Source organism: Panthera uncia, chromosome B1 (assembly GCF_023721935.1).
Source record: "Panthera uncia isolate 11264 chromosome B1, Puncia_PCG_1.0, whole genome shotgun sequence".
Lineage (NCBI taxonomy): Eukaryota > Metazoa > Chordata > Mammalia > Carnivora > Felidae > Panthera > Panthera uncia.
The window spans coordinates 55,629,214-55,653,639 of NC_064811.1; the positions used below are offsets into that span (position 1 = coordinate 55,629,214).

Below are 24,426 nucleotides of genomic sequence, written 5' to 3' on the forward strand. Positions count from 1 at the left end.
TCTGCTTAATTCTTTCTCCTTGGCACTTACCAGACTACACATGTTATCTATCCACCTTGTTTACTGACTCTCTCCCCCACTAGTAGGTGAGCTCCATGAGGGGGTTTTGTCAGATTTGGTCACTTTGGTACCTCAGTGCCTAGAACAGTGCCTGGTACACATTAGATGCTCAACTGTTGAATGCGTGAGCAATTTCAACCTCTCATTTAGGCTGCAATGAAATTCAAACATCCAGTTAATAATAATTCATTTTTTTATGTTCAGCTCCTTTTCATTGAGAAATGTTAAATGTTTGGTACAATTTGGCTCCAGCTTCAGACAGATCAGCATTAAATCCAGATTGCCACTTACTAGCTGTGTGACTTTGGGCAAATTACTCAACCCCACTGAACTTAGTTTCTTCATCTATAAAATGTTGACAATAATAGTATCTGCCTTATGGAGTTGTTATAAGTAAAAATGAAATAAACGTCCAGGGCCTTGAACATAGAAAAGACTTAATAAATATAATCTATTCTTCTCATATACATTAGTTTTTTAATGTATGTATCCAAGTATCAGATTTTTACACCTTCGAGAACAAAAAAGATTCAAAAGCTAGGATAAAAGTTTTCATTTTCATGGTATCAGCCTTTGGCTATAAGTAACTTATATGCAAACAAAAAAAAAAAAGAAAGAAAGAAAAAAGAAAAAGAAAAGAAAAGGAGCTAATTTGCCTCACTGTTCTCCTAGGCAGTTATTACCTTATTCATTTTCTTAAAGGAAAAACCAAGGTTCAGTATGTTTGGCATCATGATCATATCACATCCTATCAATTGGATACATTTTTCACTAGATTCCCAAGTATCACTTAACTTCTGCCAATCTGCTTGTCTCTCACCTTCAATGCAACCAGTTCATTTCTTTTCATTGGTCATTCCTTCAACATGGAAAGGTCTTTCACCTTATTAATGTCAGTCTGTATTCTTTATCTGCAATCTTAGAGGTTTTTTAATGTTTATTTATTTTTGAGGGGGGGGAGGGAGGGGCAGAGAAAGAAGACAGAGAAGCCCAAGCAGGCTCTCCACCATCAGTGCAGAGCCCCCAACACATGAACGGTGAGATCATGACCTGAGCTGAAACCCAGAGTCAGACGCTTAACAGACTGAGCCACCCAGGTACCCCTGCAATCCTAGTTTTAAAACTCACTTTCTGCAAGACTGCTTCTATAATTCTCTCCCATTCTAATAACCTCCTTATATGACATCCCTTTAACATTTATGCTACATCAATAATTTGCATTATTTGCATGCTTGCAATGTACCAGACACTGTTCATTTACTCCTATGTAGATTCCTTTATTAGAATTGCCCAAGACACACAGCTAGAGAATTATGAATCTCTATCCCAGCCTGACCACGCTGACCCCAGAGCCCATGTTGTTAGCAATTAAGCACTCTGTACCTTATCTTCTTTCACATGATAAGCCTTTTCATAATAAGGCTAATTCATGTATCAGTGTCAAGTATGGTGTCTTTAACTAGACTATGACATTTTTGAGGAACAGGAGCTTGGGTATCTCTTTATTGTCATTAAATTTAATATGATATTCTGTTTGTAGTAAGCCTTTAATAAATCTTCTTCAACAAACTGAGCAACTGACTAGCACAGGATATGTTTCCTGACTTGCTTTCTAATTATATACACCAGAGACTTCTTCTGAGCAGGGGGAAAAATTGCCATTTCTACAGTAAAACTGACTCTGATGTCATCACATAAGGTCAATGTGTGAAGACCTGAAGTCATTCTGTATTGACTTGTGGTCAACTCTCCCATTCTTCCAAAAGTCCCTGTGAAGTGGGTTTATAATGGCTATCACCTGGCAGGTAATAATCCAGAAGAGAAACAAATGAATCATCATTTTCATATACAAAGCAAGCAGGTGTTACTTGGCAAGCTGCCAAGAACTGCTGTATCTGTTGCACTTACTTCTGCTATAAACTCCCTTGTTTGCAAAGGATCAATGCAAATTGATTCACAGTCAGTCCAGGTATGTGACTTTGGAGTCCACCATGCAGAGAAGGCAAAAGGGATAGAAAATGAGCTCAGCGTGATTCTACGTGTATACAAAGTATAACAGCAAGAAATCACTGTGAAATATAAAGCCTTTATATGAAAGACATCTTAACTTACATATGTTTTAATGTCTATCAAAAAAATTTACATCAAACATGGCAAGAAGTTAATCTGTATGCTATATAAAGTGTTGTATAATAAATGCTCCTTGCACTGGGTGTTGTATGGAAGCTAATTTGACGATAAATTATGTTACAAAATTAAAAAAATAAAGAAATAAATGTTTCTTGATATATAGAAACACAAGTTAATAAGAACATCAATTTCCTGTGGCTAATAAGCAAAAACATGAATACAAAAAGTGGAAATACGGTGGTAAATAAATAGGTGAGGAAAATATTTAAACTTGATAGTGATCAAAGAAATGCAAATTAAAACACCTCTGCGAACAGGGGGAGCGGTGCTGGGCGTGCAGGCCCAAGCCTGCCTCCCGGACCCAGCCTCCGCACCACCACACCCCTTCTTGCCCTGGCCCTGGGGGCTGAGGGTCAGCGCTTCCTGAGCACCACCACACCCCTTCTTGCCCTGGCCCTGGGGGCTGAGGGTCAGCGCTTCCTGAGGACGCTGCAAGCTCTGCTCTCCCCGCGTAAATTGACAGACAGACATGAATGGATAACAACAGAAAAATGGTATCAGAACAGTGGGAATCAGCAATTTTGCACAGGAAGCTTTGGGAGATGTTGTTTACTGTAGCCTGCCTGAAGCTGGGACCACACTGAACGAACAAGATGAGTGTGGTGCATTGGAATGTGTGAAAGCTGCTAGTGAACTCTATTCTCCTCCATCAGAAGTAACTGAAATTAATGAAGCTCTTGAGGAAAATCCAGCACTTGTCAACAAATTTTGCTATCAAGATGTCTGACTGATCAAGATAACACTCAGTAATCCTTCAGAACTGGTGAGACACATGTAAAATCTATTGAGTAGTGAAAATGGAACCCCTAAATAAACTAGTATCAAACAACTTAATCTAGCATAGTTGTTTTAAATTAGTGGTGCATAGAGGATTTAAAATAGCAATTTTTAGCAGTACCAGTGGAAAAAGAAACTACTTGCAACAACTTATGATTGCAGATAAACATAATATGCATCTTTTTTGCAACACCCTATGATTTTTAGGCTAGGCTCCAGTTACAATATTCAGAATCCTGAAGTTGCCTGTGGTCAAAAACTAGTTATAAAAATTATGTAATTCAAAAAATAAAAAGAATAAAAATTTTGTAATTCAAGGATGACTTTTAAGCCTTAGGGAATATTGTAACTTGCTTACATCTAACCTTGGATTAGGGTCAAAATACTTAAATGACCAGTCCATTGGAAGTAACTGGCAGTGGAGAAAGGTTTGTTAGTTGTATAGCATCAGATAAAGAATGATACTATCTTAACTGTGCAATATACTGTCCTTGCTGGTGCTATTTTTTTTTTAATTTTTTTTTAACGTTTATTTATTTTTGAGACAGAGAGAGACAGAGCATGAACGGGGGAGGGTCAGAGAGAGGGAGACACAGAATCCGAAACAGGCTCCAGGCTCTGAGCCATCAGCACAGAGCCCGACGCGGGGCTCGAACCCACGGACCGCGAGATCATGACCTGAGCGAAGTCGGCCGCTTAACCGACTGAGCCACCCAGGCGCCCCTGGTGTTATTTTTATATGGTGAAGCAACAGTCTTGCAGGAAGATAAATAGTTTAATAATAAAACATTCAACTTCTTTGTTAAAAAAAGAAACCATCAAGTTATCATCACAAGAAAAAAATGTAACTATGGTGACAGATATTAACTAAATTTCTCATGGTGATCATTTGCAATATATGCAAATATCAAATCATTACATTGTATACCTGAAACTAATATAATGTCTCATGTCAATTATACTTCAATCAATAAAAATCTAAAGCAAAAACAACAACAAAACCCACCACAAAACACTGTATTACACCTATTAAATGATGGGAAAATATTAATTAGGTGAACAAATTCTGACAAGTGAATTGCTATACATACATTGCTGGAAGCATATCAACTTAGATAATTCAGCAATACTTATCAAGAGTCAAGGGGGGCCTGGGTGGCTCAGTCAGTTAAGCGGCAGACTTCGGCTCAGGTCATGATCTCACATCTCTGTGGGTTCAAGCCCGGCATCAGGCTCTGTGTTGACAGCTCAGAGCCTGGAGCCTGCTTCGGATTCTGTGTCTCCCTCTCTCTGTGCCTCCCCTACTCATGCTGGCTGTCTCTCGCTCTCTCTCTCTCTCTCTCTCAAAAATAAACATTAAAAATAAAATTTAAAAAAAGTCATACAATTACACATGCTTTGAACAAGGAATCATATTCATAGTAAATTATACTAAGAAAATAATTCAAAATATGATTTTTTAAAATATTTACTAACCAAAATATCTATGGTGAAAAATTAGAAACAATCCAAGATCAAAAAATTAGAGTCTTGGAGCACCTGGGTGGCTCAGTCAGTTAAGCGTGCAACTTCAGCTCAGGTCATGATCTTGTGGTTCATGAGTTCAAGCCCCACATGGGGCTCTGTGCTGACAGCTCAGAACCTGGAGCCTGCTTCAGATTCTGTGTCTCCCTCTCTCTGCCCCTCCCCTGCTCATACTTACTCATTCACTCTCTCTCTCTCTCTCTCTCAAAAATAAACATTTTTTAAAAATCTTAAAAAAAAAATAAGAATCTTGAGACACCTGGGTGGCTTAGTAGGTTAAGCATCTGACTCTTGATCTCAGCTCAGGTATTGATCTCAGGGTTATGAATTCAAGTCTGGGTTCTGTGCTAGGCATGAAGTTTACATGGAAAAAAATTAAAAAAATAAAAAGGAGTCTTGAGCATCAGTCTGAGGAGCTATTACTCACATAATTTAAAATATAAGATTTATCCCTGTAGCTAATTAATATTTATAGAGCCTAAAGCCTAATATAAAATTATACCTACACTATGATCATAACTATGCTGAATATGAATCCAACATAAGTACTGTCAGAGAAAAAAATGAAATCATTTGATAAGGTAGTAAAATCCTATCTCATATGTCTTTCTTTTATATTCATATAATTATTACCATCACCATGTTATTTTTCTGGTTATTGCTCTTGATTATGAAACAAATAGAAGCCAATAAAAATACTAATTTCTGATATTGTCTGCAGTTTTCAAAATAACTTTGACTATATTATTAGAGGGAAAATAATTCAAATTTGATTCCAATGCTATAAGACTATATGGTAACAAGTATTAATAGATTTCACAAAAATTTATTTTCCATATTTTGTAACATTAAAAATCAGACCTGGGAATGCAAGCTGGTGCAACCACTCTGGAAAACAGTATGGAGGTTCCTCAAAAAACTAAAAATAGAACTACCCTATGACCCAGCAATTGCACTACTAGGCATTTATCCAAGGGATACAGGTGTGCTCTTTTGAAGGGACACATGCACCCCAATGTTTATAGCAGCACCATCAACAATAGCCAAAGTATGGAAAGATCCCAAATGTCCATCAATGGATGAATGGATAAAGAAGATGTGGCATATATATATACAATGGAGTATTACATGGCAATCAAAAAGAATGAAATTTTGCCATTTGCAACTACGTGGATGGAACTGGAGGATATTATGCTAAGTGAAATTAGTCAGTCAGAGAAAGACAAAAATCATATGACTTCACTTATATGAGTATTTTAAGAGACAAAACAGATGAACATAAGGGAAGGGAAACAAAAATCATATAAACACAGGGAGGGGGACAAAACAGAAGAGACTCATAAATATGCAGAACAAACTGAGAGTTATGAGAGGGGTTGTGGGAGGGGATATGGGCTAAATGGGTCATGGGCACTAAGCAATCTACTCCTGAAATCATTGTTGCACTATATGCTAACTAATTTGTATGTAAATTTTAAAAAATAAAAAATTAAATTAAAAAAATCAGATATAAACATTATCCCAAACCAACATGATAATGGGCTCTATAAAACCCTAAATAATAACAGTCAATGTGGTGGCCTAGCAGTCAAGAATATGGTCTTTGGAGATTGACTCCTGAAGGACATTCTATCCTTTCTAAATCCCAGTCATCACAGTATTTATCTCATGATAAAATGAAGTGCATCATGAAGATGAACTAAGAAAAAATGTAAAGCACAGCATGTGGTACATGTTAAGTGGTCAATAAAATAACCTATTAATATTATATACAGTAGACATTAGTGTAAGATCCATGAAAATTTTATTATTCCTTTTATTATGCCAACATACAAAATCAACTTTAAAACTTGGCCTTCCTTGACATGACCATACTCTCCACTCTTCTTCCATTCCAGCTTAATGCATGACACTCCATCAGATTCTTTCCCTGGAAAACTTAATACTTATCAATTGATTCAGACATCAGCTACTGATTGGGCATTTTGACAAATAGCCTTCAAGGCTCAGCATGAACCTATCTTCCTCATACCTGACCCCAAAGCCTCAAAGGATTTCTCCAACCTCAAAAAGTTTAGAGCATTCTTCTATTAGCAGTTTCCCAACCTCACAACTATTGACATCTCAAGCTGGATACTTGTTTTTGTGAGGGGCTTTCCTGTACATTTTAGGATGTTTAGCAGCATCTCTGGTCTCTACTCACTAGATGCCACTAACAAATTCCACCCCCCCTTCCCTGCCAGCAAACTGTAACCACCAGAAGTAGCCTCTTGTCCCCCAGACATGTTCCGTGTTGGGGCAAAATCATCCCTAACTGAGAATCACTGTTCTATAGCATTATTATTTTAGCAGTTAATCCATGTGGGACCATCCTTTTTGATATTATATAGGCTTTTTAATTAAATTATTGTTGGTTTGCTATATGTCTCATTAACTATTTTTGTGTATTTCTCTTCTTTGAGTTATTTGCTGATAAATTTCTGACAAGTAGGTGTACTGTATTATACTCCTTTGTATCTAGCAATGATTGATTGATCAATGTCATCTACTATTGAATGACTCATTCATTCTGGCATGGTTCATAAGAGCAAGATGCCTGTGTCTAAATTCTGGTCCCACCACTCACTGTCATTTTGGGTAATTTAGTTCACCTCTCTGTAGATCAGTTTTCTCTTTGTATAAAAAGGGGAGAATAGTATCTTCTTCAAAAAGTCATTTGGAGGATTAAATAAATTAATATATGTAGAACACTAAAATAATGCCTGTCCATAGTAAATACTATCCAAATATTACCAATTATAATGTGAATATAATGTCAAAGGATACAACTTAGTGGAATGAGTGATTTCTGTTCCCACAGGAATATTTTATGTGTTTGAAAAAATATGATAATCTATCCTGGGGCGCCTGGGTGGCGCAGTCGGTTAAGCGTCCGACTTCAGCCAGGTCACGATCTCGCGGTCCGTGAGTTCGAGCCCCGCGTCAGGCTCTGGGCTGATGGCTCAGAGCCTGGAGCCTGTTTCTGATTCTGTGTCTCCCTCTCTCTCTGCCCCTCCCCCGTTCATGCTCTGTCTCTCTCTGTCCCAAAAATAAATAAAAAATGTTGAAAAAAAAAATTTTTTTAAATAAAAAAAAAGAAAAAAAAAAAAAGAAAAAATATGATAATCTATCCAAAAAATTAGAAGATCGTGTAAAAAGTAAAACGTGAAGATCTATAACAAGCAATTTGTCACAATGTAGTGTATGAATGGTTGTCGAATGACTGACAAATATTTGGAGTCAGAGAAGAGAACATCACAGTGGAGTAGAAAGTGGGGGAAAGAGTCACCAAAGAGGTAAAAATGGACTGGAACTTTGAAAACAAGCTGTGAAGAGATAAGAAAAGAGGTTAGGCAGAGAGAAAGGTTCAATAAAAGCCTCAAGAAGAGACAAACCATGGCACATTCTGGAGAGACTGAGTAAACAAGTCTGGCTGGAGTAGAAGGTTGAAAGGGACCATGTGTGAGAACAAAGCAAAAATCAAAGTCCATGTTTTGTCCCATGCAATCAAAATGCTCATTAGCAATTAAAATCATAAGAATGATACATTTTAGTTCATTGTTATAACTAACATAACTGCCTTTGGTGGCTAGAATAGTCACAGCCAAGGCCCATAGTCCAATATGAAGTAGATATGCACCATAGATTTCTTTATTTCAACAAGAACAATAACTCATGATCACTGAATATTTTCTGCATACCAAATAGTGTGCTGAGCACTTAATATTCATTAATATGCTTAACTTAAATAAATTAAATTAAATTAATGCCATCCTATGGTAGACCACATTTCACAGATTAAATAATTATACAAAAATACTGTATATATTCAAGTTGAATGGCTCACCCAGTATCACATGGTTAATGTCATGGAAGGGTTTTCAAAAGCTGTGCTCCAGCTACTGTACTGACATTTTCCACAGGATCTTCTTTATCTAGCTTTTTCTTTATAAGTTTTTCTGTACATGTCCCCTCATGTATCTCAGATCTTCTGCCATTCTGAGCTTTTTTATTTTTGCTATACTCCGGACACAGCATTTTTTTTAATTTGTTACACTCATTTTTTTGAAGTAAAGGTATGGTCTTGATCAACATGACATAGTAGCCATCAGCTGTAGTACTTCCTTAATGTCTATCATCACTGCTACACATTGATATCCTCATGCTAATTTACAGATTTCTTTGTAATTAAATTCCTTTTAATTAGGATGTATTATGATTATGTTTGCTAACTTTCCCAGTAACATAAATCAAAAATAAAAAGCTGTTGACTTGGGGCGCCTGGGTGACTCTGTCAGTTAAGGGTCCGACTTTGGCTCAGGTCATGATCTCGCGGTCCATGAGTTTGAGCCCTGCATGTCAGCTGTGCTGACAGCTCAGAGCCTGGAGCCTGCTTCTGATTCTCTCTCTCTCTGCCCGCCCCCCTCCGCTCTCATTCTGTCTCTCTCTTCTCTCTCAAAAATAAGCATTAAAAGATTTTTTTAAAAAGCTGTTGACCAGATGCAAAATGTTTACTTCAACTGATTACAACAATCATGATTACTATCCCAATGTACAGTCTTGCATAAAATGGGAGATGAAATTGGAAAGGTGAATGGACATGTTAATTTGACTGTCTAGTTATAGAGGGTGAAATTTACATTATAGCTTTAGGGGTCCTTAAAAAGTTTTTGAGTGGAGCTGTGAAATGCTGAAACCAATATTTTAGGAAGATAAATTGATGTGGGTATGCAGGAAAGTGGAGGAGAAAGAAACTAATGCAAACATCTGGAAAACAGTAATCCAGGATTGAGTGTGAAGGTCATTTTTAAAGGGTAGAAGCAACATCATTTATAGTATATTAAGTATTTAGCTTAAGAGAAAGGCAGAATATATGAATTCTATGAAAACATCATCATTAGCCTATCATCATGCTCATAAACTGTAAAAGACATATTCACACACATCCCATTTTCCTGGCTAACAGTCAACTAGGAAGCTTAATCCCATGGATTCAGCATCAGTTTCTATGCAGACGAAATGCCTTCCATCAAGTCTCTTCTCTACCCTCTTTGGAACTCATACACCTAACTGCCACTGCTCCTCTTTTTTAACACACACACACACACACACACACACACACACACACACACAGACACACACAGACACACACACACACATACACACACACACAGTGTCTCTGTGGTGTTTCATGTAGCTTCTCCCACTCAAAGAACAAATCACCCACTTACTGAACACCCACTATATGGCAGCCGCTGTATCTTTATCATCTCACCAAATCTTCAAAACAAACCTATGGTCGTAAATGATCATCCTTATATAACAAAGGAAGGAACTAGGGCTCAGAGAGATTAGAGGACTTGATCAAGCACCAGAACTAGAATAGAGACAAATGGGAAAGGTGGGGTCAAAAATAATACTTTTTTTGCAAAAACATTTTACTATTTACAAAACATATTTACATTTCTTATTTCTTTACATCCTAAAAATAATTCTGTTATCAATAGGAAATGGGTTTTATCAGGAACAATTTCTTGGATATCATTATTTGAAGATGTTAAGCCTACACTTAGGTATGAAGACATCTTTTCTCCAAAATACCAGCTTCCTCGGTGTTCCCTGTAATTGGTAAGATCCCTATTCCCCTAAAAAGTATACTGACTCATCCCTTCTTAGGAAACCAATCTTAAATTCTTACCCCTACCACATCTGAAATCACACCTTTGGAAAGATAAGGAGGGGCAGAGAAATAACAAAAGCAGTTAAAGTCCAATCCACATCCAAGACATCTTTACCTGTTCCTGGAGAAAAACCCATCCATGTTGACATTAGCCTTTTAAGTGACACAGATATGACTAACCTGGCTTGGTACTAAATGCCTGAAAATAAGTCTATCTAAAGATTGAGATAAGGGTGCCTGAGTGGCTCAATCTGTTAAGCATCTGACTTCAGCTCAGGTCATGATCTCACAGTTCATGAGTTTGACCCCTGCATCAGGCTCTCTGCTGTCAGTACAGAGTCCACTTTAGATCCTGTGCTCCTCTCTCTCAATCTCTCTCTCTCTCTCTCATCCCTTCCTCCTCTCTCTCTCTCTCAAAAATAAATAAGCATCTTTTTAATCTTAAAAAAAAAATAAAATAAAGAGTGAAATGAAACTAGTGCCCATTGACCTGATTGGTTCACGGAGAATGTTTTGACTTATGTCCCTCTTTCCCCAAAGAACATGCACCAAAGATTTACCTGAAGTTATTCTCTCAGAGGGTCCAATTAAAGTTTCTTAACAAAAGCTTGCCTAACTCTAGTCTATTATCTTCAGATAAAAAACTATCTAGGAAATTCTGAGGAAAACATTATAATGTACTCATTATCCATCTAATATTTCCATTTTCTCTTTCAATCTCAGAACATTATGTTATGCTTCCTTCTAGAGTGTTGGGGTAAGGGAGGGAAGATACATTTACTATAACAAGTATGAGGGTGAAAATCTTGAGAATGTTGGCACTGGGTCACTAGTTTTATCTGCAGATAAAAACCTGAACAAAATAGATAATGGTTAATTTTGCACCTATTTTACATATATTTCCTTCAGCTCACCAAAATGATTGTCTTCAGAGCTTATGTCCATTATTCCTTTACTGTCCTCCCTGCAATTGAGTTCTCTGAATAAATACAAGGGTTGGTTTACAATTAAAAATAATGAGGCTCTACTGGGCCAATGTCCTTGCATGCAATAAAAGGGTGTGGGCTAAATTACAGGAGCGGAGTTTGGTTTTTTTCCCCGTTTTGCTTCACTCTGATTGGTGGATTGGCGCTTTAAATAAAGGTTTCTGGTCTTCCCTGAATGAGAGATACAGAGCGAGTCCTAGGCACAGACCAGAAAAAATTTTAATCTTCTTTTCTTAGAACTGTCTTGGTTGGCATCACCAGGCCCTGAGAACACAGTGCATGTCAACACTGAAGGTAAAATGTGATTTTATGATTTCCATGTGATTCCTGTAAGTTCTTTTTTCCTATCTCCAAGTAGCTTTTATACAGAGGATTTTTGTTTGTCACCAGAAGCTGAATAATAGTTTATTGTAAACCATTAGCATGTTCCAGAGAAGACATGCCTAATATCTTACCAGCTAAGAAAAAAGACTAATCTATAGACTTTTTTTTCTTTTTCTTTTTCTTTTTTTTTCTTTTCTTTTTTTTTCTTTTTTACTATTTGTGATTATTAGTGACAGCGCCTAATTTAGAAAGGCATTAGAAGACAAGCAAATTTCTTGGGTAGGTAGATTTCTGTTCATATAAGAGTAAAGAGGCTTTTCAACTTCTAGAATAAACTTAAAGAGATAATTCATTTTAGAAAAAGGAAAACTCAGTTTTGAGACATATTTCCCACTAATATCAAAGGCATTTAAAATATTCAGTTCATTCTTACTTTTTTAATATTTATTTATTTGGGGGGAGAGCACAAGTGGGGGAGGAGCAGAGAAAAGGGGGACAGAGGATCTGAAGCAGACTCTTCACTGACAGCAGTGAGCCTGATGTGGGGCTTCACCTGGAAGATCATGACCTGAGCCGAAGTCAGACACTCAACCAACTAAGCCACTCAGGCATCCCTCATTCTTGTTTTTTAAAAGATAAGTTTTGTTATGTTTATCTGGATAACTGAAACATAGAGTGATACATTCTAATATATCTGCAAATAAAGGTTTGCTATAAAATAATCACTGTATTATATTTCAAATGCATTTCAAAATGTACTCTGGAGAGAAAGTATAACATCCTGTGAATGATACTTAATAGACCAAAATTTCACATAATGGAACGGATTTTCAAATTCATAATTCATTTTATGAAATGAAACACAGCATTTAAAGAACACAGCACAAAGGTTGTTCCTATATGTTCATTTAGGTTGTAACTCCATAAAAAAAATCACTTAGATATTTTTTAATTGATTGTCAATTCATTCCAAAAACTAGTAAGCATAAATAAGCTTAGAAATATTTAATTGTGTTTTATTTTTATTTTTGTTTTCTTGAAACTGATTGTTTTGGAAGAACAGAGATGTGGCTCATTTGAAATATTGCCTTTTAACCATTCTGAAATAAAAATTCATCTGATTTAATTCTCCAACCCAATTCTGTTTCAGATCCCACTTTCCAAAATGAAGGACCTAATACTGATCTTTTGCCTCCTGGAAATGAGTTCCGCAGTGCCGGTAAGTCATAGGTTTCTAGATTTTCTAGATTCTTGGATGCTAAACAGTACTGAAGGACATGGTCTGAAGTTCGTGCATGGACTCATTTGAATTAATCCAGTGGTAGAGTTCCTACTGAGTCAAAGGTCATAGGTGTCCAGACATCAGCTTACCATCTGAAAGCAGTAGGTCAATGTAATTTTTTTATTCAAAAAGACATTAAAATATTCTGAAGAAAATTTTGAAGTCTTATTCCATTCATTCAAATAAAAAGACTTATGTAGCCTTTGCAATGCCATGGCACAATTTTATTATAACCACTTGCTGCCGTTGTGCAATTAAAATGGAGAAGAAATTTCTCCAAAAAAGTAAAGTCCATTTTCTTCATTTTTAAAAGAATAATATTAGCCAAATTATGATGGTTACAAAACAGAGCTAAGTAATTCCATTTGAAGCTAGTAATTAAGTAATTAACCAACAGATTTGCCTCATGGGGGAGATATTATATGACTGAGAGTTGAAGTTTCTTAAATCAAAACATGCTATGGCAATGGGGCTAATTGTATGTTATAGTCCTATACCTGGCTCATTCTAACATATGTTGATATGATCTCATGAATACAATCCTCTGGGTACTGAACTCTACCAGCCAATAGTATGTGTTTCTATTTTCATGAAGACTTTGTTCTGCTGCCATATGCATTTGGCAAATATTGACTGAACACGTGACATGTATCCAGCAATGTGCTGGGCATTGGAGCCACAAAGGTGAGTTTGACATGATCTCTTGTCTTGAGGAACTCATAGTTGGACTTAAATAAACTTTCAAATATTTCAGTTCCCTGACAAAAAAAAAGATTAGCTACTTGGGTTTCTTAAAGTTAAATGTTTGGGAGAAAGGGGATAAAAACTGTCTACAAGGATGAAAGCCTCAACTCTGCGAATAAAAAGAGTTTCTATTCCATTACTCAACATGAACTTTAAGTGAAAGAAAAAGTGAAGCTGCCACCCTAGCTTACCTTTGTATAATACTGACCCTGGGGTCAGCCTCAGCCATCCACTGTCTAATACCTTGACACTCCTGGAACTTATGCTGGCCCACACCTGTGTCAATCAGGTCCACCCTGAGGGACACGACAATTGTTTAGGATTGCCGACTGACTGCCTGTCAAGTTAGATGTTCTACTTTTACTCCCTCCTTGGAAATGTACCCTCTGTCCATTTACATTCATGTAAATTTGTTGTTAATTCGTGACTTGGAGTAAATGGAAAGGAAAGTATACTTTGTAGTTGAATCTGTCCAAGATACCTTATTTGTGTACTGGCCACTGGTAGGAAGGAAGGCTTTACTCTCACAGTCCCCCAAAATGCTGAACAATCTGCTCACTACACACACACACACACACACACACACACACACACACATCAGTCTTCCTGTCTACACAACTGATCTTTTTCTCTGCTTAGAGTATTTGCTACACATTTATAACTCTTTTTCTGCTATCCATTTCCAAAACTGAATTATTTGGAGCAATTTGCACCATGACTAAGAGGGCAAGATTTTACTTGTATAAAAAAGCTGAAGGTGGAAGGTAGATAACACACTCAGGACTATTCCTCAACTTCTTACTCTTGAAAAAAAAATCCCAATATATTTAGTAGACGCTCCATAAATATTTGTGTATAAATGAAGGAAAGAAGGCATTGAGAACCTGGGACCCTGGAAAGTAAGGATTTCCAAAGAACCAAAGACCCTCAAAATTCAAAGTACTCTAATTCTTACTCTTCCATTCTCCATTTTTTTTTCTACTGGTATTTATGCATATTAACAAAGATTGCTTTAGAAAGAAAAATATCTTACACTTTAAAAATCTAGTTGTAAGTATAACTATATTTTTAACAACTTTTAAATGAATACATTAAGTATAATAAAACTTGACTTTTTTTAAAGTGTACATTTTGAATATGATCAAAAAATATAAACACAGATCAATAGATTTATACATAAAATAATTTTTCATAAATGATGATGGAGCATTTGTTGAAACCCCTTGAATGGATGGCAAGTTAGGTTTTGCATGTGCTCTTTGCTGAATGCCATGATTCCATGCCACATTCCATGAACCAGAAGCACGTAAGCTTGGCAAAACCACAAGAAAACTGACCTTAAGTTTGTCCCTTTTGCTTACCTATAGGATAATTTCTTTAAGAATACAAAGTATTCTTGGTTTTCTATTTTGTAGCTTTATCCTACACTGTATTTGTGCTCAATGTAATCTCAAAGTTAAAACAAAAATTTCTGCATTAAGATACAAAGGGTAGATGATTCATGTGGGAGCAAAGCCATTAAATATGATGTTAATTCTCCCAATTAATTTAAATTTTTCTTTATTCTGCTTAAAAACTCAAGTCAAAATCCCTCAGCTGGCCTTTATGCACTGGGCTAGGCTTTCTATTTCCAGTATGCATTTAGGGAAGGTTCTCACCAGATATCTCAAAATTATTCTTATTTCCATCTAGATGTTTCCTCAGCAACCTGGAACACCAGGCATGGCTAGTTTGAGCCTGGAGGTATGTATCGTCAGAGTATTTACATGCAGTCTTCACATTTGTATGGTCTTGGTAAGAGAGAAACACCATGGGCAGGTTCTGTTTTCCTAGTCAGAAGTCAGTGGCTTTCTAGAGAAGTTCCAGAGAAGCGTATGACATTTATTAGAACCTCATCTTCTCATTTTACTGCAATTTTAAACTCTCAGATATTTTACTCTTCAGAATGTCATCTGTGTGTGAATCAGATCAATACTAATATTTAATACCTAATATATATTACGTATACATTATATAATTACTATATTAATATAATTACTACATTAATTAAAACACATTGTTCTGAAGACACAAATGGTTTACATTTAATTCCATCACCTTATAGTATTTTATATGACAATGTTCCCCTGAAGAGAATTTACCCCACAAAATGTGGTTGTTTATAAGAACTCCTGTAAATAACATTAACCTGGTTTTGTGGCACCTGCTTCATAGCCTATGTTTGTCTTGCCGAAGTTCTCATAACTAATAATACTCTGTTTAAAAAATCTCAGCACACTGGAAACATTTGACCATGTCAAAAGAAAATATTAACAGTTATGAATAAAAGAACATTTATGAGATTATAAATTTTTCATAAGACCTTGCAAAGTTTATTCATATCATGATAATCTGGGGGTAATTAATATATACCTAGGCTAGAAGTTTATTTCAAACGGAAGCTAATTTCACAGAGTTACTTTTTTCTCACTTTCTAGCTTAAAAACAACTCAAAGCACTCTAAACCTCTTCCCATTAAATTGAAATTGACTTTCTGTTGAATTGGCAGCATTCTTGACCACCTATCCAGATACTCACCATTTTCCCCAGTGTGTTTTACATTTACTATTTTGAGGCCTTTTTTATTTGGGAAGGAGGTAAGGGTGCTTTGTTTTGTCTTGTTTTTGTTTTGTTTGCCTGTTTGGAGATGGATTTATAAAAGGCAAAGTAAATTAAATGGGGAAGGGAGGAACGCGTCAATGAAACAATGTTCTCATGATTAAGTTTCTATTTCAATTGAATGAGCTATTTTCCAATGTTTTAATGTGACCTTTACTTAAATGATACCTTTTTCTCTTATTTGATTAATGATAAAAAGCAAACTCACTATTTTAATAGCAATAACAACAATGGCACAACCACATTTAACATTTCCACTCTTCAATGATGATTTGTGTCTATTTTATTTTATTCAGCTGACCCACTGCAAACTTTGTGCTAATACCATATATTGAGAAAATGGTTGCACCATATGAAAAGGAATATATGTGGCAAACACTAACCCATCTTTTTTCTTGATAGACAATGAGACAGTTGGGAAGTTTGCAGGGATTAAATATGCTTTCTCAGGTAACCTTATTTTCAAATATTTCTTATTGCAAGAATTAATGGTGGTGGTGGTAGTGATATTATTAATAGCAACATTGTAATTCATAAAATTTGTGAATAGATATTATCCTAAATATTGAAAGAACAAATGAGTAATTGAGATAACCTAAAACAAAATAAGACCCTTGGATGGGATGGTAGGTAAAACAATATTTAATGTTCTTGAGTAAGAAAAAAATCCTTTCTAGTACTTCAATTTTATTGAACAGCCCAAAATATGAGTGCTTAAAAAGCTAAATCTCAAGTAAGTTTATGGGAATCTTGCAGTCTGTCTTAGGATGGAAAGTAAGTCTATTGGAAGAGAGCATTTACCTGTCCACATTAAATTCACCGATGTCACACTTACTTTGGCTGTCTCCACACTTTCTATGGATTTTGTAGAAAATGAAAACCAAGTTTAAGTCACTACTGAAATAAAAGCATGTGTTTTTTTCTTTCTTTTCCCCCTGCATATCTTCAAGTATTCAAGATTTGGTTTTGGAAAGTCATTTAATTCTTTGTGGATGCATGGTCTCCTGCCACCACATTCTTCTTTCCCATGGATGAGACCAAGGGAGCATGAAACTCAACAGGTAGGTTAATTGCATCAATGTGCTTGAAATTTCATGCTTAACAATATTTGCCTTCTCTAACTTATCATATACTAGCTACAGACAGATAATAATAATGAATAAAAAATTATTCAAGTATTAGCAAGTCAAAACTTATAATTGTTTTTAGTACATAGGAAAAATTAAAATAAAGTGGTCCAAACTTTCAACTTATTTGTATATTTATTTCAAATAGGAAGATATGGCCTCCAAAATATAAGAGGCATATGTTAATGACATGAGCCATAACAAGAGAGAAACTATCTTCAAGATGGAAGCAGGCTATATCCTGGACAACTCTCATCTTAGTCAAGAGTCCCAAATAATTATTCAAAGTCACATTTAAAATGATGCCAAAGTCCTGGTTAAAATATCATGAACCCTATAGTAATCAATAAATACATCAATCAGTTAACCATTATGTTTTTGGTGCCTAATAAATGCATAAGCCAAATTATAGATTGGGAGTGAAAATGAAAACATTTAAGAATGGCTCCAAGGTTCATGAAGTTTCAGATCTGATTGGGAGATAAGATAAGACAGTGTATTACAAGGTGCTAAATTATGAGGTATCGGTAATAAAAAGCCATAGAGTTTAGAGATGGGCAGTAGTTGAAGAGGCAAAGCAGAGCCAGATTGTGGTGAGATTTCCATACCACTTTGAGGAGCTTGCAAATGATTTAAAAATAACAGGAAGCCATCCACCACAGTTAATTTCAAAAAGGAGCAAATAAACATGGTTGTTTTAATAGCAACTTTTGATTCCAGTGTTCACAAGTAACATTATTCACCAAGCCACATTTAGTGGGACAATAAATAATGTTAGTAGTGACTGTTTCTCCACTTGATTATTTCCAAAATGGACTCCATGATGCAGGAATTTGATTGGTATTTTACTTAATTATCACTTCTCTCCTTTCATTAACTCAAAACATATATTATTTATCAAGTGCCAGGCACGTGTTAGGAACCATGTTAAGTGTTAGGGCTATAAAGTCAAAGAAGACATATTATTGTCTCTCAGTTGACGGTGGGCAAAGATATCATTGTAATCCAGTGAAAAAGTGGTAAAAGAGACATACCTAGAGGCAGCTTTGGGAACTCCGAGGAGGCAACAACCATTCTACCAGGAAGTCCAATAGTTTTCCATATTCCTCAGCACAGATAGTCCCAAAGGAAGTGGAGGAGACAGCCACACAAAAGACCGCCCCAATAACATTGACTTTACATAAATTGGTGCTTCCTAAATGAACATAAGCTTCAGGCCAATTCCCCGGACTCTCTTGCAAGTAGAAAGCTTCCCAAGCCCTTTTGTTTTAGAAATTCTAGACACCACAGTTCAGTGAGCTATCGCTTCCTGACACTCCTTTCAAATTTCTCTGCAGTATGAATATTCTTTGCCTGTACATCCCCCACCTCTCCCATCGCAGCCATCCCTGCAGCCTCAACAGCCAGGACAGAAACCTTTCCTCCAGCCTACTATTGTAACCGCCATCCAGGACGCAGCCCAGAAGGGAGGACCTCAGCTTCCAGTTTACCAGGGACAACCACCCTTGCAGCAAGCAGAGGGGCCAATGCTTGAACAGCAGGTGGCACCATCAGAGAAGCCACCAAAGGCCGAGGTAATTCTTTCTCAAAAGTCCAATCAGGATTGCGCACTAACTCGAAGGAAAACTGATTTGCAGAGCATATTTAAATAATCGGAATTTTCAGGCATAATTTATGACAACACAAATATGTTTTTAAGCAGTTGACATATCTGTCCTTTGCCATCAGAAACAAGGCATGGATTCTAAAAAGATCCTGTGCCTCTTAGTTTCTTAGTCACATAAGATGAAAGCTTTCAGGGGAAATAGGACAGCCCAGAGAATTCTATGCTTCCTATCATCAGGATCTTTTTCAGCGTTGGAAGGACTGAGAAGACTGATTATCCCACAGCATTGCATGTAGTATTTTGGATTATTATTTCTCTATCTGGTGGAGAAAAAACAATCATGCAATAATGTAGAGAAAAGAGCAGTAGAAAGAAAAGGAAGCTACCATGTAACTAGTATGCTGCAGGCATTTGACATTCCCCCATGTCACCCTGATTAAAATCCTATAAAGATAGATATTATCATCCTTTTTAAAAAGAAGACAGATTGGGGCGCCTGGGTGGCTCATTCAGTTAAGCGTCCAACTTCGGCTCAGGCCATGATCTTGCAGCTCGTGAGTTCGAGCCCCGCGTCAGGCTCTGTGCTGACAGGTCAGAGCCTGGAGCCTGCTTCAGATTCTGTGTCTCCCTCTCTCTGCCCCTCCCATGCTCATGCTCTGTCCTTCTCTGTCTCTCAATAATAAATAAACGTTAAAAAAATTAAAAAGAGAAGACAGACTTTGTGTCCTGCCTGACTAAATGAAGGTGAAAATCAGGAAATTCATTTTAGATTGCTTATTATAGTCATAAATAAGTTAAGAGTATGTCCAGTTCTGAGGTGCCTGGGTGGCTCAGTCAGTTAAGCGTCAGACTTCGGCTCAGGTCATGATCTCACGGTCCGTGAGTTCGAGCCCCGCGTCAGGCTCTGTGCTGACAGCTCAGAGCCTGGAGCCTGCTTCAGATTCTGTGTCTCCCTCTCTCTCTGACCCTCCCCTGTTCATGCTCTGTCTCTCTCTGTCTCAAAAATAAATAAACATTAAAAAAATTAAAAAAAAAAGAGTATGTCCAGTTCTACTTTTATAGTTTAGTAATTTTAATATTCATCTATGATGCAGCTACCAGGAATGGATTTTGCTGACCCACAAGGACCATCAGTAAGTACAGATCTCAATGAGATACTTTATTAAGAAAAATATCTATACTTCAAGAAAGAAGAGGGGTGCCTGGGTGGCTCAGTCGGTTAAGCGTCCGACTTCAGCTCAGGTCATGATCTCATGGTTTGTGGGTTCAAGCCCTGCATCAGGCTCTGTGCTGACAGCTCAGAGCCTGGAGCCTGCTTCAGATTCTGTGTCTCCCTCTGTCTCCCTGGCCCTTCCCCACTCACACTCTGTCTCTCTCTCTCTCTCTTAAAAATAAATAAACATTTTAAAAATAAACAAAAAGAAAGAAGAGTGAAAATGTTTAATTGCCCCATTCATTCATGAATATGAAGTATAATGGGTTCCTTTGTTTTCTTAAATATTAAATACTTATTTGTTAGACTAATCCACCGAAAATGCATTTCATATAACACTTAGAAATGGCTGTAATGGGAGGTTTGCCTGTATTATAGCAAAAATGAATTACTAATTCTGTTTTCTACCACTTAAAGGTGTTCCAAATAGCTCGTTTGATATCTCGGGGACCAATGCCACAAAATAAACCTTCTCCAGTAAGCTTTTTAAAAAATATGCCTCTGCTTATAATTTACTTGAACATTTTTCCTTGGAAAATGCATTTTATGATGATTATTGTATTTATATTTAGCTTTATCCAGGAATATTTTACATGTCCTATGGAGCAAATCAATTGGTAAGTCTGTAACCTACAAAAAATATCATTTTAAATTAAATATTATCTTAAGAGCTATAGTTATAAAAATCTAGGCTTCACACAAAAGATTCCATATTCTCTGAGTGCCTAATAGCAACTGAAATGTCAAGGAGGCACACTTTCTATTTGAGTAACTCTAGCCAGATATACACACACTCACACACACACACACATACACACACATACACACACACACACATATATACAACAGCATTTAGGAAAGGTAAATTTTCTATCTGAATTATCCAACTTGGCTCCATGCATTTAATAATGACTCACCTCTACACTTTACCCTGCTGTTGGACACGGCATTAACTTTAAGGTTTAAGGAAAGGTTAACTTTTTACTTTACTTTTAACTTTGTCTTGAGTAGTTAATGGGATAATAGGAACCTACTGACTGGTAATAAGATGCACTGTTTCTTTTTGAACAGAATGCTCCTGCCAGACTTGGCATCATGAGCTCAGAAGAAATGGCGGTGAGTAATGTCCTCAAACTGTTATGAAAATAGTGGTCAGGGCAGAACAGTCACAAAAGACTTGCTGCAAGAGGCATTGGCCATAAATGTCACTGAATATACAGCACAGGACTCAGATTGTTCCACTCAGACACCAAAACCTTGATTCTTAGGCAACATGCAAAGATTTTGCCACGTTTCCATCTAGTCACTTCTGAGTCACGACCATTCTAGAACATAAGATTTTGCCCTGTTTCTTGAATATGAGCAGAGGAGAAACCTTTCCTGAAAGGCCATTATCATTGAATGGCATATGCTTCAAACCAAAAAAAAGACACGCATGATTTGTACAGAGTTCCCATTTCTTCTCGGACTAAATAATTCAAAAGAACAAATTCAACAGCTTTGCAAACAACTTAGACCTTGACATTGAGAGATAAAAAAGAAAAAGAAAACAACTCTATGTATTATGTTATCCTCACCCCAAGTGTAGCCACCATCTGTCAGCACACAACACTGTTACAATGTTGTATACATGAACCTAACGTGACGTTGTGTGTCAACTATATTCAGATAAGAAAAAGAAAACTAACCAAGTTTAAAAGGTGATTAGTGTAAAATTCAAAGTGCGTTAATAAGTTAATTTGAGCATATTCTTTTTCTATTATCCATGCATATGACAACTTTAAATTTTGAGACCAGTAGACTTGCACAATTTCATATTTTCCCCCAGAAATTTCTACCTGTTACCTCTGTTAGAGGACAAAACAAAAGAAAACAAATACCATACTAAATTAAATTGTTATCAACTATAGATCCTATCAAATGAATAAATACCATAAATATGCTATCACCGAAAGAAAGCTCTCATCCCAACATTCTTTTTTTTTTTTTTAATGTTTATCTATTTTTGAGGGAAAAAGAGAGGCAGAGTGAGAGCAGGGGAGGGGCAGAGAGAGAAAGACACAGAATCCAAAGCAGGCTCCAGGCTGTGAGCTGTCAGCACAGAGCCAGACGGGGGGCTCAAGCTCACAAACTTCGAGATCATGACCTGAGTCAAAGTCAGATGTTTAACTGACTGAGCCACCCAGGTGCCTTTCTCATCCCAACATTCTTGAGTGCCTTGTATGAACTAGATGCATAGGAAGACACTATAGAGGCAAGATAAATTAGATAAGATTTCTGTTCTCAAGGAGTTTACTCTCTAATCAATGGGAAACTTAGATACAAGGGCAGATAGTGTCAAAATGTTGTGATAAGGGCAAACAGACCTATAAGAGAGGTAAAGGGGAGAGGCAGGTAGCCCAGGCAAGGGTTTCACAGTGCCATCCCTCAAGGAGATGATGTGAGAAGCTGAGATTTAGAGAGTGGAGAGCCAAGAGAAGGTAGGAGAAAAGAATGCGGTATCCACATACTACCAACACAACTGGCTGAAAATTCAAGTAAGCGTTAATTATCATCTTATCACTTTATTTATTTATATTCTGCCTCATGCTTAAAAGATTTTGTAGTAGCTTATGAAAAGCCCCCAGTAAAGGTCACCAAAAAATTGAAGATAGAATTTAAAATGAGTAAGCGATTAATTAAATATTACAAACATGCAAATTACAAAGCCCTACACAATCATTGTAAGTAGCCCAAAATTGGAGGCTGGATATTTTGGGGCAGCAAAGGCAGAAAAAAAGAGACCTGGTAAGTTCTACAATTCTAACCGTCCACAGGAAGAAAATATTTCAGTTCCTCCAGAGAGATCAAGCTTCTTTTTCTGACACATGTTCTAAAAATAAAAAGAAAGAAAAAGAAAAGGAAAATCTTAGAGAGGGCTTTGTTCATTTGAGAAATGATGTTGAGGTGGTTTTCTAAAATACCCCTCAACAAACTCAGCAATGGGCCAGTTTTTGTTTGTTTGTTCATTTGTTTTATGATGGCATTGCCTATTTTGGCTGCTTATTGTTTTCTTAACATTAACTTTGAACTTCCGTTTGCCTGTAGACTTGGTTCTGCCCTGCTTCCCCACTTCTCTCCTTCCTGCTTTCATTCAGACTTGGCAAAGGGTCTCCACCTGCCTTCCACCTTTCCAGAAAAGTGCAGAATCCTCTCCTTTATATTTCAAAGCCAGTTTAGTGAGAAATGTGCTTACCCAAAGCTGTCAATTCACTCTTTGTTCCCTAACAGTTTTTTATGATTTCTAGGTGAATCTGACCAATTGTGATTGCGTGGTATACTTAATAGTAGGTGATAACGGTACCTTTGGTAAATGGTTTATTTCCAGGGAGGCAGAGGAGGCCCCATGGCCTATGGAGCCATGTTCCCAGGATTTGGAGGCATGAGGCCTAACCTTGGAGGGATACCCCACAATCCAGCCATGGGTGGGGATTTTACTCTGGAATTTGACACCCCAGTCGCCGGAACCAAAGGCCCTGAGAAGGGCGAAGGAGGTGCACAAGGCTCCCCCAGGCCGGATGTCAACCCGGCCGATCCGGAAAACCCAGCTCTCCTTCCAGAGGTAGCACCTGGTGCCCTGGGAGGGCTTCTTGCTCACCCAAAGGGCAACGACCCCAGCCTGGCAAGAGGTCCTGCAGGGCAGAGTGCCGGACCCCCCAGGGTCACCCCAGCAGAAGCTGACCCACTGATGACCCCTGGATTAGCAGATATTTATGAGACCTATGGTGCCGACGTGACCACACCCCTGGAAGAAACGCCCACAGATACCACAGCCATCCCAGACACTCAGCAAACATCCATGCCAGAAAACAAGGCCCAGCAGCCCCAGATCATGCATGATGTGTGGCATTTCCAAGAGCCCTGAGAGCTTTGAGATTATCATCTACTTTCTGTATGCACAAGCTCCCCAGCTTTGTCCCTATAGTATATCTCTTTACTGAAACACTTACTACCCTGCCGCAGCAAAGGCGTTAAAAATGCTGAGCATATATTAATAAATACAAGTGGCTAGAAATAGTGTAGGTCCCCTTCTTGCTTTCATTCTCTTATTGAAATAAAATGTGTTGGCTTTCTCTGTGATTTAGAAATACTCTTAATGACATCAGAGCAAGTTTAAGGGTCTCTGCATGTGAAAATCGCTGTTTCTTAGCTGTCTTGGGCACTATAGAATTTCTCT

The 24,426-nt window shown here is 37.2% G+C and overlaps 1 protein-coding gene across 1 annotated transcript; it reads left to right on the forward strand.

The window, feature by feature from the left end:
• Positions 1-1,373: 1,373 nt before the first annotated feature.
• On the forward strand, positions 1,374-24,275 carry AMBN (ameloblastin). The gene is made up of 13 exons (XM_049630031.1): positions 1,374-1,504; positions 2,508-2,744; positions 2,809-2,971; positions 12,731-12,799; positions 15,299-15,349; positions 16,667-16,714; positions 17,215-17,325; positions 18,729-18,965; positions 20,092-20,130; positions 20,628-20,687; positions 20,783-20,827; positions 21,282-21,326; positions 23,578-24,275. Exons 1-13 carry the CDS (start codon positions 1,374-1,376, stop codon positions 24,112-24,114), a joined length of 1,773 nt encoding a protein of 590 aa, XP_049485988.1. The 3' UTR covers positions 24,115-24,275.
• The last annotated feature ends 151 nt before the right edge of the window (positions 24,276-24,426 follow it).